At 37.2% G+C, this 14,847-nt stretch overlaps 1 protein-coding gene across 8 annotated transcripts in view; it reads left to right on the top strand.

Moving 5' to 3' along the window:
* Positions 1-14,847, top strand: part of VPS13A (vacuolar protein sorting 13 homolog A) — a 248,013-nt gene that overhangs the window by 182,035 nt on the left and 51,131 nt on the right. For all 8 annotated transcript variants that reach the window (XR_011379457.1, XM_051858844.2, XM_017341940.3 and 5 more), the window contains 2 exons: positions 518-651; positions 8,764-8,893. Coding sequence is in view for 7 of the 8 variants with exons in the window: in XM_051858844.2 (XP_051714804.1) it covers positions 518-651; positions 8,764-8,893 (264 nt within the window). In the remaining variant the exon portion in view is untranslated. The remainder of the gene's footprint in view (positions 1-517; positions 652-8,763; positions 8,894-14,847) is intronic.

The raw sequence follows: 14,847 nt of genomic DNA, 5'->3' as shown, positions 1-14,847 counted from the left end.
ACATCTAGAATTTCTGTTAGCTGCACACAATAGTTGACATTTGTGTTTCCCACAAATTCAGTATAAAATCTGGATTTTTTTATTTTTAAAGATTTATTTATTTATTTTAGAGACAGAGTTAGAGAAAGAAGGGAGATGGTGAGAGAGATCTTCCATGCAGTAGTTCACTGTCTTAATGGCTGCAAAAACTGGGGCTGGACCAAGCTGAAGCCAGGGGCCAGGATCTTATTCTGGGTCTCCCATGTGGGTGCAGGGCCCAAGCACTTGGGCCATCCTCTGCTGCTTTCCCAGGCACATTATTAAGGAGCTGAATTGGAAGTGGAACAGCCAGCACTTGAACTGGCACCTGCAGGTCACACCTTTGACTTGCTGTGCCACAGGGCCCACTCCCCTGAATTGTTTCTAAATCATTGCCTCAAATGAAGTTAAGTCATAAATATTGTTATCAATAGATGTTACTAGTTAATATTCTTTGTAGAAGGATCACATTAAAGATGTTTTTTACCTTTTCTTTCAGCTTGGAGGTATTATAGCAGAAGTTAATTTGGCTGAGCATTCTACAGTTATTACATTTTCAGATTACCATGATGGAGCAGCTACATTCCTGTTAATAAATGACACCAAGGATGACCTTGTTCAGTACAAACAAAGGTAAGAAGATTATTACAAATACAGTAACTCTTGATTTTAACAACGTCTAGCAATTTTAGCGATGAAACATTGACTTTTGGATACTATGTAGGAGTATAAACTCCGCAAATGGCATCGTGGCTGGCAAAAACTAGGTCTCACTGTTTTTTCAAAAAATGTATACCCAAGTATGTAGAGATAAAGCAGCCTAGATATCGACAAATTTACTTATAAATGCTTACAAAGAAAAAAAATTGAAGTGTTGAAGCAAGTATAGAAAAGCTTGATCATTGTTATATCTGGTCAGTGTGTGAATGATTGTTGCCTATCCTTGAGACTTTTCATATTTTAACTAAACAATGTAAATATGAAAATGTCAGGGTTTTTTTTTTCCAAACAATTAATCTTCTCTTCTAACTGAGATATGTGGAAAAAGGACTACTTCCTTTAGGACCAAAATCAAATCTTGATGCTTTAAGACTGCTCTTACTCTTTGTTTCACTTTACTGTGATACCACATTTTTGTAGTGCCATTACAATTTATGAACTTTATGTTCTGCTACTTGGTCCCAGGCTTTTAGAACTTCTTATTTTGTCTGAGCTTTTTGTGTGTTTTCCCCTATTAAAGATTTATTTTATTTATTTGAAAGACGGAGTTATAGAGAGATGTAGAGCCAGAAATAGAGAGAAGGCTTCCATCTGCTGTTCCCTCCCCAAATGGCCTCAATGGCTAGAGCAGAGCTAATCTGAAGCCAGGAGCTTCTTCCAGGTCTCCCACGAGGATGCAGGGGCCCAAGGACTTGGGCCATCTTCTACTGCTTTCCCAGGCTATAGCAGAGAGCTGGATCAGAAGTAAAGCAGCCAGGACTCAAAGCGGTGCCCATAAGGGATGCTGGTGCTTCAGGCCAGGGCTTTAACCCGCTATGCCAACAGCACTGGCCCCTTCTCCTATTACTCTTTTTTTTTTTGGACAGGTAGAGTTAGAGACAGAAAGAGAGAGAGAGAGAGAAAAGTCTTCCTTTCCGTTGATTCACCCCACAAATGGCTGCCACAGTGGTGTGCTGCAGCCGGCGCACTGCGCCGATCCGAAGCAAGGAGCCAGGTGCCTCCTCCTGGTCTCCCATGCCGGTGCAGCACCCAAGCACCTGGACCATCCTCCACTGCCTTCCCGGGTCACAGCAGAGAGCTGGCCTGGAAGAGGAGCTACCAGGACAGAATCTGGCGCCCCAACTGGGACTAGAACCCAGGGTGCTGGCACCCCTGTTACTTTTAAGTGGACTTATATTTATACTCTGCTAACTGTATAACTTTTAATAATTGATTAAAGTCAAACAGATGGCGCTGGACTAGCAAATATTTAGAACTTCTCCTTGCCTATCATTCTCTTCATTTGTCTAAGATATTAAGGAAAAAAGATACATTTTTATTATTAGACATGTTCTAAAAATTGTTTCTTGGTCTCTGTGGACAATTATAGCAATAATACCTTATACGCCATTGTTTGTATACAACAGAATTGTATTCTGGCACAGTTTTGGAGACGGGAAACTCTAAGATCAGGTCACTGGCAGATGAGTATCTGGTGAAGGCTCTCTGTGTTTGATAGATGGCATCTCTTGCTGCATCCTCACATGGCAGAAGAGCGAAACAGCTCTTCAGCCTCCAGCAGATCCCTAAGGACCGCAGCTGTTACACTATCATATTGGCAATTAAGATTCAACATATGCATTAGAAAAGGAAGTACTTCAGAACATTGCAAACCAATTGATTAAAACTGACAAAAGCAAATACAAAGGATTTCTCATTTTTCCTTAAACTCAAATACCTTGCCTGGCCTTTCTCAACCAGTGTTCACAGAATTAAGACAACAGTTATTTATTTAAGCAACTATTTCTTAATTTTCTCAAGCATGGTACATAGATGGGTAGCATTCTAGATAACAGAAGAGCTAATTTAATCAGGGGTCAGTGCTGAGGCATATTCTTTGACAGAGTGTTTTATTCGGGATGCATAGTAACTCCTGTTTGATTCTCTATTTTATATTTTATTCTCTCACTTTTTGTGGAATTTTTTAAATTAATTTTTATTCTCTTTTTGGCTGTTATGATTTTCCTATAAGTTTATAAGGGTCTTCATATGTCTGTTTTTAAAGTTCTAAATATTTTGCAGAGAAATGCCTTGGACGATATTCTGTATTTCCTGATACCCAGAGTTTTCCAATTTCTTAGCATAAAGTTGTTCATCATGGTTTCTTACCATCCTTGTATTTCAGTGATGTCAATTGTAGTGTCTCCTTTTTTTATCTCTAATTTGAGTTTTTTTTCTTTTTTTCTTTGTTATTCTGGTTAAACAGGGTTTATCTGTTTTGTTTATCTTTTCAAACAGCCAACTTTTGTTGATCTTTTGTGTTTTTTTTTTTTTTTTTAGTTTTGATTTCATTTATTTCTGCTCTGATCCTTATATCTTGCCTCCTTTTTTTTTTTTCTTTTTTTTTAACTTTTATTTAGTAAATATAAATTTCCAAAGTACAGTTTATGGATAACAATGGCTCCCCCCCCATAATTTCCCTCCCACTCGCACCCCTCCCATCTCCCACTCCCTCTCCCATTCCATTCACATCAAGATTCATTTTCAATTCTCTTTATATACAGAAGATCGATTTAGTATATATTAAGTAAAGATTTCATCAGTTTGCACCCACACAGAAACACAAAGTGTAAAATACTGTTTCAGTACTAGTTTTAGCATTACTTCACACTGGACAACACATTAAGGACAGATCCCACATGAGAAGTAAGTACACAGTGACTCCTGTTGTTGACTTAACAAATTAATCTCCCTAGGCTCTTGTCATGAGTTACCAAGGCTATGAAAGCCTTTTGAGTTCGCCGACTTCGATCTTATTCCGACAGGGTCATAGTCAGAATGGAAGTTCTCTCCTCCCTTCAGAGAAAGGAACCTCCTGCTTTGATGGCCCCGTTCTTTCCACTGGGATCTCACTCTCAGAGATCTTTCATTTAGGTCTTCTTTTTTTTTTTCCAGAGTATCTTGGCTTTCCATGCCTAAAATACTCTCATGGGCTCTTCAGCCATATCCGAATGCCTTAAGGGTTGATTCTGAGGCCCGAGTGCTGTTTAGGACATCTGCCATTCTATGCTTCTGCTGTGTATCCCACTTCCCATGTTGGATCGTTCTCTCCCTTTTTGATTCTATCAGTTAGTATTAGCAGACACTAGTCTTGTTTGTGTGATCCCTTTGACTCTTAGACCTATCAGTGTGATCAATTGTGAACTGAAGTTGATGACTTGGACTAGTGAGATGGCATTGGTACATGCCACCTTGATGGGATTGTATTGGAATCCCCTGGCACGTTTCTAACTCCACCATTTGGGGCAAGTCTGATTGAGCATGTCCCAAATTGTACATCTCCTCCCTCTCTTATTCCCACTCTCATATTTAACAGAGATCACTTTTCAGTTAAAATTTAAACACCTAAGAATAATTGTGTGTTAATTACAGAGTTCAACCAATAGTACTAGAACAACAACAACAAAAAAAACTAAAATGGATAAAGTATTACATTGTACATCAACCGTCAGGACAAGAGCTGATCAAGTCACTGTTTCTCATAGTGTCCATTTCACTTCAACAGGTTTCCCCTTTGGTGCTCAGTTAGTTGTCGCCAATCAGGGAGAACATATGATATTTGTCCATTTGGGATTGGCTTAATTCACTCAGCATGATGTTTTCCAGATACCTCCATTTTGTTGCAAATGACCGGGTTTCATTGTTTTTGACTGCTGTATAGATTGCTTTAGCTATTTGAGGTCTCCTGTGTCTCCATATGAATTTCAGCATCATTTTTTCCAGATCTGAGAAGAATGTCTTTGGTATTTTGATTGGTATTGTATTGAATCTATAAATTGCCTCCTGTTAATTTTGGTTTGGTTTCAGTCCTGTTTTTCTGAGTTCTCAAGATGCATCATTAGATCATTTATTTGAGATTTTTCTATTTTTTAATATAAGCACTTAATGCTTCCCTCTTAATACTGATTTTGTCATCCCACAGATTTTGATATGTATTTTAATTTTAATTTATTTCAAGAAAGTTTTTTTTTTTTACTTTAATTTCTCCCAATCACCTACTAGTTGTTTAGTAGCATGTTGTTTAATTTCCATGTATCAATAAATATTCTGTTGTTCTTGTTGTTTATTTCTAGTTTTATCCCATTTTGTTCTGAGAAGGTACATGGTATGATTTCATTCTTTTTAAATTTACTGAGACTTTATTTGTGGCTTAATAGGAGTAGCCTAGAGAATGTTCCATGTGCTGATGAAAAGAATATGTATTCTGTAACTGTTGGGTGAAATGTTCTATAGATATCTGTTATGTCCATTTGCTTAATATAAAGATTCAACTCTGATTTATCTTTTTTGATTTTCTCCCTCCATTATCTATCCTTTAATGATGAGGGGTGTTGAAGTCTCCCACTATTATTGTATTAGTCTGTGCATTCCTAAAAGTCTGATAGTATTTGCTATATATATCTAGATGATTGTTAGATACCTATATATATTTATGATTCTTATATCTTTTTGCTGAATATTTTTATCAATATTTAAGGTTCTTCTTTATATCAAAGTCTGTTTTATCTTGTTTGTCTCTTTTCTACTTGTTTCTGATTTCCATTTCCCTGCTGTATCTATTTCCAGCAGTTCACTTTTATGTATCTTTACTTTTTTTGTGTGTTTTTTGTGTGTGTATCTGTACTTGTGAAGTGAGTTTCTTGTGGGAAGCACATAGTTGATTATTGGTTTGTTCATCCATTCAGCTAAGTTAAGTCTTTCGACTGGTGAATTTAAACCATTTACATTCAAAGTTAATATTAATAGGTAAGAATGAATGCCTGTCATTTTATTGATTGGTTGTTGATTGTACCAGCTGTGTTGGTGACTTTGGTAGTATCATGTGTTTTCATGATGTTTACTTCTAATGTAGGACTCCTGCAGAATTTCTTGTAAGGATGGTCTGGTGGCACTCAGTTGTCTCAATTTTTGCTTATTTGGGAAATACCTTATTTTGCTTTCACTTCTAAAGGATAACTTCACTTTATAATAATATTTTTGTTTGGAAATTTTTTCTTTTAAGACTTTGAATATATCATCCCACTCTCTCTCTGACCTCTGAGTTTTCTGCCTGGAAATCAGTCATAACTGATTTTCCTTTATATATAACTTGATGCTTTTCTCAAACTGTCTATAGGATTCTCTCTTTGTACATGACTGTTTACAGTCTGGCTGTAGTATGCCTTGGAAAATTCTTTTTGTATCTACTTGGGTTAGTTTGAGCTTCCTCTATCTGGATGTCCATATCTTTCAGAACTTGGAAAGTTTTCAACTATTATTTCATTTAGTGGGATCTCAGTGCTTTTTTTCCTTCTCTTCTCTTTCAGGAATCCCTATAATAGGAATATTTTGTCACTTAATGATATCCCATATTACATATAGTCTTTTTTCTTAATTCTTTTTAGTTTTGTCTAATTGGGCTATTTAAAAATTTTTTTCTTCCATATAAGAGATTCTTTCCTCTTCTTGGTCTGTTCTGCTGTTGAAGCTCTTATTTTTTTTTAATTTTCTTGTTTGAGGATTTCACCTCTAGTATTTTTTTTTCAGTGATTTCTATCTCATTAGTGAATGTTTCATTCATTCACCTATCATTTTCCTCATTTCCTTAAGCTGTCCATCTGTATCCTCTTGCATCATATTACATTTCCTTAGAATCATTATTTTAAATTCTATTTCTGGCATTTTATACAGTCCCTGCAGTTCAGGATCTATTGTTGGAGAATTAAAATGTTCTTTTGGAGGTGTCATGCCACCTAGCTGCTTCATGTTTCCTGTGTTCCTACATTGATATCTGTGCATTTTGTGTGATAGTCCCTTCTTTATGGAGTAGGTTTTGTTTGAAGAGTTTATGGTTTAGATGGGATGCAAGGTGTCACTTAGCTTGTTGCTTTGGCTTTGATTCTAATTAAGCCCAGAAGTATAACTTCTGAGTGATTTATTTTGCTTTAGTCAACATTCGATATGTCTATAAGTAACACAGTGGTCGACTCTGTGGCAGTTCATTAGGGTAGAAGTGTGACTTTGAGGTGAATGTGGGCTTCCTAAGGTATGTATCTTCAGTCCCTAGAGAGTTACGCGTCAAGCGTACTAGGGATTGTGACAGTCAAGTCCTCATTCTTGGTGCCCAGGGACATAAATCTGGCTTTCCCTTTGTTTCATAAGCAATCCTGAGTGATGCTTGGGCTTATGGCCCCAATAGCTGGTACTCTGTGACTGTGTAGTGGATGGGACTTCCACCAGGTCCTACTAGGAGTGTGTGACCAGTGCTGGGGTTTATAATACAAAAACTGTAATCCCAGGATTACAGGGTATAAACTGAACCCTGCTCCACTCCTTAGGGTGACTGCAAGGTATACAGGAGATTTTACACTGACAGGTATGGGTCAGAGAGGTGGAAAGCCGGTAGGTATTTCCCTAGGTTCTACCTGGTAGATTCCAGTGAGTTTGAGGGAATTAGTACTGATTGTTATGGTCCCGGTGTTGCAGTATTAAGGGCAGTCATTATCTAGATCTCCGAGGGGTGGCAGCCAGATGTTGGGGAATGGTGGTAGCCACCTGCCTCAAGCATAACAATGCTTTAAGACATTCCAAATACTATAAGTGAGTGTGGTTTCTCCTCCGTAGGCTGTAATACCAACATCAACAGCTTTGGTTACGCAAGGCACAGATGGAACTGCCCATAGTTTTCCTGATACATGCAAGGGTGATTCTGGGGTTTGTGCCTGGGTTCTCAAGTACTGTGAGCTGGGAAGTACTAAGGGGATTTCCTCAGGTTGGGTTCTAATTTTTTTTTTATGGACTGCTGCTAATGGTAGCCCCAAGAAGCTGAAGGGAACCGCCTGGATCACATAGAGTCAGTGAGTGCAACTCCAGCCAGGGCTTACACCCAGAACTACCACACCTGCAGGATGCAGGGGGTCTGCTCTCTTCTGTAAATCACCCTGACTTTCTCTAGTTGCTTCTGGTGATTGCTTGCTGTCTACTGAATCAGAGCACAGTTCAGTCGTGACTCTGACACCCAGTTGAGACTGGCACTTTGGGAGGGTTGGAGAAGGTAATGAGTTCCCTTTTAAGAACAAAGTAGGCTAAGACCTGAATCGGCTCCCCAGAGAGGACTGGAAGTCAGTGGGAGATTGTGGAATTATTTCTCAGTTAAAGATGCTGGTGGCCAGGCACCACAGCAACTCTGTCGTACCTTGTCGTAGGTATATGACAATTCCCAGCCAGCTGTGTGGATGCGAGGTAGACAGGTAGTGTGGCTGGCTGGGACGGCATGTCTGTCCTCTTGCCTCACTGTGACACAGAGTCTCTATTCTGTTCTGTCACTTCACTGCTGAAAATTTTTGTCAGATCCCCGGGAACATGGTCCTTCGTTTTTTTTGTTACCTTTCTGTGGCGTGTCTTCTCACTATTCAGCCACCTTAGATCTCCCCAAAGTGAAGTCTGATCTGTGTGGTAAACTCCTTGTTCAGCTCAGAAAAGCAATTTGTCAGTTCTTTTGTTTATAATGTCTTGTTATGGTTTCTCTTCCTGAGAATCTTTTTATGAGTCAGTTGAATTTCTTAGATTTATATCCCATGTATTAAGATTATTTAAAAATAATTGAACTGTATCATTTTTGTTAAAGTAAGACCAATGCTTTAGAAATGATTGCCAACTGAATTGTCTTAGATTTTGTACACATAATATAAAGTGGTTGGAATAAGTTTTTCCATATTTAATTTAATTTCCATATTTAATTTTCCATATTTAATTAAAACAAAAATTGACAAAATACTTTCAAAACATTTTAAGACCTTCATTTCCTAAGTGGGAAATTTCTCTTAAAATAGTCTCATTATTACCTTAGAGAACCTTTATGTGATTGTGTAAAGACAGAATTTGTCTAGTGTCAATCAGAATGTTCATAGACTTCAATTATTAGGCCAAGAATTAATAAAATATTATTTTGGAATTTCTTTATATTCTTATGCTTAATTTAATGCATCTTTTTGCTACTTACGTCAGCTCCCTTAGTGAAATAGAAGATTCCCTTCCTCCTGGAAAAGCAGTGTTTTATACATGGGCTGATCCAGTGGGCTCTAGAAAGTTGAATTGGAGATGTGGAAAAAGCCATGGTGAAGTAACACAAAAGGATGTAAGTATTAGCTTGATTATTGTGGTGCTCTCATCAGCCTTTATGTTTTATTAAAGAGGTTTTTAGCCTTGCTAGTTTTAAGAACTGTTTTGTGGCTGTACTTGTAAATAAATGCCAAAAGTTTTTTAAAAAGTATTAATGCTTTAATTTAACCAGAAGTGTTAAAAATCAGTAGTCTTATTTTGTCTATAACTCTGTTTGCTTCTACTATGTTTAAAGGGTAAAACTGTCCTAAGAGAAGGTTTTTCAGCATTCATTCTGTCATAAAAATATTCTCTGCATTGATAGCCATCTTAGGGAGATTTAGCTTCTGTAAGGGACATTTAAGGATCCACTGAGTGAACTAAAATTATTTCTGGGTAGCAAGACATGATAATAAATTGTGCACAACATTTTCCAGTGACACTTAAATCTGCTGTATTAAATTCAGACAGTTGTTTTCCCCTTGTTAAATTTGTGTGAGAGTATGTATAGGTACACACACATATATACACACAGAAGTTCTTAAATTTTATGGAAAATGTATATTATGAAAAAATTATGCATGAATTTGAAAATTGCTTGCACCAAGTAACTTTTAGTTCCATTATCCATATACTTTTTGAAGTACTTGATGATCTTATTTTGATCAAGAGTGAAATGTCTGATTAATTTTTCAATAGCAGACCAATATGACATTTCTATAATTGGCTTGCTCATGTTTTAAGACCTTTGCTTGTATTTTCTTTTTTTTTTTAAAGATTTATTTATTTACTTGAAAGAGTTAAACATAGAGAGAAGGAGAAGCATAGAAAGAGAGAGAGGTCTTCCCTCTGCTGGTTCATTCCCCAGATGGCCACAACAGCTGGAGCTGGGCCAATCTGAAGCCAGGAGCCAGGAACTTCTTCTGGGTCTCCCTCACAGGTGCAAAAACCCAAGGACTTGGGCCATCTTCTACTGCTTTCCTGGGCCATACGCGGGTACAGGGGCCCAAGGCCTTAGGCCATCTTCTGCTGCTTTCCTAGGCCATAGCAGAGAGCTGGATTGGAAGTGGAGCAGTCAGGACTTGAACCGGAGCCCATATGGGATGCTGGTACTACAGGCAGTGGCTTTACCTGCTACTCGACAGTGCTGGCCCCTGCTTGTATTTTCAAAAGAAAAATTGTAGTACCTTGTAATGAACTTTGCACATTTTCATATCAAAGTAATGCTGACTTCCTAAAAACGTTGAGAAATGCTTAATTTTCCTTATTTTCTATAAGAGCTTATGTGAGATTAATATGGCTTCTTCCTGAATGTTTGGTGTAATTCACCCATAAAGCCAGGCTATTTTAGCCTACAGTTGTCTTTGTAGAAAGGCTTTAGATTATGAACTCTTTTATTGTTAAATATAGGACAATTCAGTTCCTATTTCTATTTGTGTCATTTTGCTATTTTTCTAATAATGTGTTCAGAAGATCCATCCTTTTATCTTTTTAAGTATTTATGGTGATGTCCTTTTCACTTCTGATATTGGTTATTTTTGCATTTTTTCCTTTTACTTTGCAAATCTTGCTAAGGACTTATCAATTTTATTAGAAAGTTATTTTTTCAGATAGTTTATTTTTGCTCTTTGTACTTTTTTTTTCTTTATTATTTGAGAAACAGGAAAAAGGGAGGGAGGAAAAGAGAAAGAGCATTCTCATCTACTTATTCAGTTGCCCAACAAATGGGGCTGGGCTGGGCTGGGCTAAAGCCAGGAGCAGGGAACTCAATTTAGGTCTCCCACATGTGTGACTAGGGACCCAACCACATGAGCCACCACCACTGTCTCCAGGGTCTGCATTACCAGGAAGCTGGAGTTGAGACCCAAAGCTGGTATTGAACCCAGACACTTCAATATGAAGGGGTATCTTAAACAGTGTCTAAACTGCTAGGCTAAATACCTGCCTTTGTTTACTCTTTTGATATCTTTTATCGTATGTTTTCAGTTTTACAGATTTATGCTGTAATCTATATTGTTATCACTCATTTATTTATGTTTTTTTATCTTTTATTTAATGAATATAAATTTCCAAAGTACGACTCATGGGTTACAATGGCTTCCCCCCCCCATACCGTCCCTCCCACCCACAACCCTCCCCTTTCCCACTCCCTCTCCCCTTCCATTCACATCAAGATTCATTTTCGATTATCTTAATATACAGAAGATCAGCTTAGTATACCTTAAGTAAGGATTTCAACAGTTTGCTCCCACACAGAAACATAAAGTGAAAAATAATAGATGTGTTATCACTCATTTAATCTTTAGATTTAATTGGACAGTTTTCTTCTAACTTTTGAGATATGTACTGTATTTTTCCATTCAGGTTGCCATGATAAAATACCATACACTGGGTGGCTTAAAAAACAGAAACTTACTTAGTGACTGGAAGTCTTAGAGCAGAGCTAAGGGCTGTGCTGAGAGATCTCTTGTGGCTTTCCAGTGACCACCTTCTTGCTATGTTTTCACACATGGCAGTTGGGGGGCAACAAGAAACACAAGCTCTCTGGTGTTTCCAGTGACAGCCTATTGAATCAGCTCTGCCCTTATGACTTCATGGAACCTTAACTACCTTCATGAAGGCCCTTGCCGCATACAATCACATTGAGTATTGAGACTTCAAAGTACGAATTTTAGTGGACACTCTTCAGTGTGTGAGCAATAGCTATTTTTCAGTTTTTCTTTACTTTTTGAAATAATTTAGAGTTGCAGATTTTTCTCCTAAAACAGTATTACTTTTGCCTCACAAATTTTATATGTTGTGTAATTTTTAATGCTTTGGTTCAAAAAAATTTTTTAAGATTTATTTCGTTTATTTGAAAGACGGAGTTAGAAAGAGAGCATGCACTTCCATCTGCTGATTGACTCCCCAAATGGCTTCTATGGCCAGGGCTAGCCAGGCTAAAGACAGGAGTCAGTAACTGCATCTGGGTCTCCCACATGGATGGCAAAGGCCCAAGTATTCTGGCCATCCTCTGCTGCTTTTCCAGGTGTATTAGCAGGGAGCTGGCTCAGAAATAGAGAAGTCAGGACACAAACAGGCACTCTCATGGGATGCCACTGTTGCAGGCAGCTGCCTCACCTGCACCATTCCAGTCCCAAAATATTTTATAATTTTTATTCATATCAAGTTTTCATGTTTTAATGGCTATTTTTATTTACGTAATATTATTTTTATTTTGCTTATAGTTCTTCCATGTGAACAATATTAGCAAATAATTCATAGGAATATATATTATGTTGCCTTCATTACAGTGCTCTGTATTACATGTCAGTTTATTCAAATTTGTTATTTGTGTTATTGAAATATGTTGCATGTTCTATTACTGTGAGAAGTGTGTTAAAAATCTCCAAACAAAAGCATGGATTTATACATTCTGTTGTCTTTTCCTTTTATGTTTTGGAGCTATATGAATAGGTAGATTAAAATTTTGAATTGTTTAATTTTTCAGGTATGTTTATCTTTTACCACCCACTATAGTATCTTCTGAAGTCCAAATGTTTAGACACGCAAAACTATTGCAGGCCAAGTTTGCACTTGCTTATCCAAGAGGATAAAGGCCAGCAAATGGCATGCCAGTAAGGGAGTGTTGGACATTCCTCTTGGGTGGTAGAATTTATGGCAACCACTGAGGTAGTTTAGGCAGTATGCTCTTTTATTACTACAAATGAGGTTTGGAGCTCACTGGGTCTCAGTCATGTTCCTTCTCTCTAAAACTTTTTTCCCTTTGATCAATAATTCTTCATTCCTTTTTTCCCCTGTTCTCCCCAGCCTATGGTAACCACCATAATTTTGCTGTCACCTTCTATGAGTTCAATCTTGTTAGATTCCATATATGTGATATAATGCAGTATTTGTCCTTTTGTGGATTGCTTATTTTATGTAGCACAGTGTCCACCAAATTCATCCATGTTTTTGCAATGACAAATTCCCCCTTCTTAATGGTTAAATACTATTCCTTCTTGTATATATAATACATTTTCTTGATTCATTTATCTGTTGATGGGTATTTAGGTTGTTTCCATTTCTTGGCTGTTATTAATGCTGCAGTGAATGTGGAAGTAAGAAAAGCCACCAACATACTGATTTCAGTGCCTTTGGGTATATGGTGATGTATTACTTGATGGCAGGGATACATAAAATTTACCAAGATTGAATTATGAAGAAATAGGAAATATGAATGCTCCAGTAACAGGGAGAGAGAGTGATCCAGTAGTAAAAAGTCCAGTAAAAAAAATCCAGGACCCAGCTGCTTTACTGCTGAATTCTACCAGGCATTTAAAGAAGAGATAATACCAATTCTTTTCAAGTTCTTCCAGAATATTGAAGAGAAGGGAACACTTCGAAACTCATTGTACAAGGCCAGCATTTACCCTGATACCAAACAAGACAACAAAGAAGGAACACTATAAACAAATGTGCCTGGTAAACATAGTTGCAAAACTCTTCAACCAAAATGCTCGCAAATTGAGATCATTCACCATAATCAAATGAGATTTATCTGTGGAGTACAAGGATGGCTCAACATTTGAAAATCAATAAACATGATACATCAAATTAACAAAAGCCATATGATCACTGCCCCATTTACAGTAGCTACGAAAAATCACCTAATGATAAAAACTCTGAGAGAACAGCACTTTGGTCCAACAGGTTATGACATCAGTATCCCATATCAGAGTGCCAGATCAATTTCTGACTACTTGGGTCCTGATTCAACTCTCTGCTAATGTGCCTGGAAAGGCTATGTAAGGAAGATCTTTCTCTCACTTGTGCAGTCTGTGTGTGTGTGTGTCCTTCTCTGTCACTCTCCCTTCCAAATAAATAAAATTGAAGAAGTAGTGAAACTCTTGACAAACTTAAGTATAAAGGGAATATACCTTAACACAGTAAAGACAGTATATGACAAGCCCACAACAACTATCAAAGTGAATGTGAAAAGCCAGAAGCTTTTCTGCTAAGATTTAGAACAAGACAAGAATGCCCACTTTCACACCAGTAAGCAAAAAAAGAAATGAGACATCCAAATTAGAAAAGAAGTTAAATTGTTTCTTATTGTAGAGGGCATGATCTTATACCTAAAAACTTTACCCGAAACTGGTAGAACTAATAAACTAATTCAGTAAAGTTGCAGGATACAAAATCAACATATAAAAATCAATGGGGTTTCTATGTTAATAATGAACTGTATGAGAAAGAAATCAAGAAAACTGTCCCATTTATAATAGCTACAAAAAAGGAATAAATTTAACCAAAAAAATGAAAGGTCACTACACAAAAACTGTAAAACATTGATGAAAGATGTTAAGACACTAAGAAATGGAAGGATAACCCTGTGTTTGTAGATTGAACAGTCTTAAGACCCCAGATAGCCTAATTGTCCTGAGCAAAAGGAACAAAGTTGGAAGCATTATCCTACCTGACTTCAAAAACATACTAGGAAGCTATAGTAACCAAAGCAGCATGGCACTGGCACAAAACAGCCACAAAGACTGATGGAGCAGAACAGAGAGCCCAGAATAAATCCACACATTTATAGCCAACTGGTTTTCAACAAAAATGCCAACAACACAAAGTGGAGAAAAGGATAGTTTCTTCAGTGAATGATGGAGGAAAACAGAGTATCCACATACAGAATGAAGCCAGACTTTCTTTTCTTGCCATATGCAAAAGACAACTCAAAATGGATTAAAGACTTAAACATAGACCCAGAACTATGAAACTGCTAGAAGAAAACATCAAGTAAAGCTCCTTTGGGCTGGGCAGTGATTATGTGAACAGTACCTCAAAGGCATAGGCAACAAGAATAAAAGTTGACAAATGGTATTATATCAAGCTTATTATATGAAAATGCTAGTTGCTCTGCTCTGCTACTTAACAAAAAAAGAGTGAAAAGGCAACCTACTGAGTGAGGGAAATATTTGCAAACTATATATTTTATCAGAACTAAAT

This window comes from Oryctolagus cuniculus, chromosome 1, assembly GCF_964237555.1.
Source record: "Oryctolagus cuniculus chromosome 1, mOryCun1.1, whole genome shotgun sequence".
In the NCBI taxonomy this organism is placed as follows: Eukaryota; Metazoa; Chordata; class Mammalia; order Lagomorpha; family Leporidae; genus Oryctolagus; species Oryctolagus cuniculus.
This window is presented reverse-complemented; position numbering and strand designations above follow the sequence as displayed.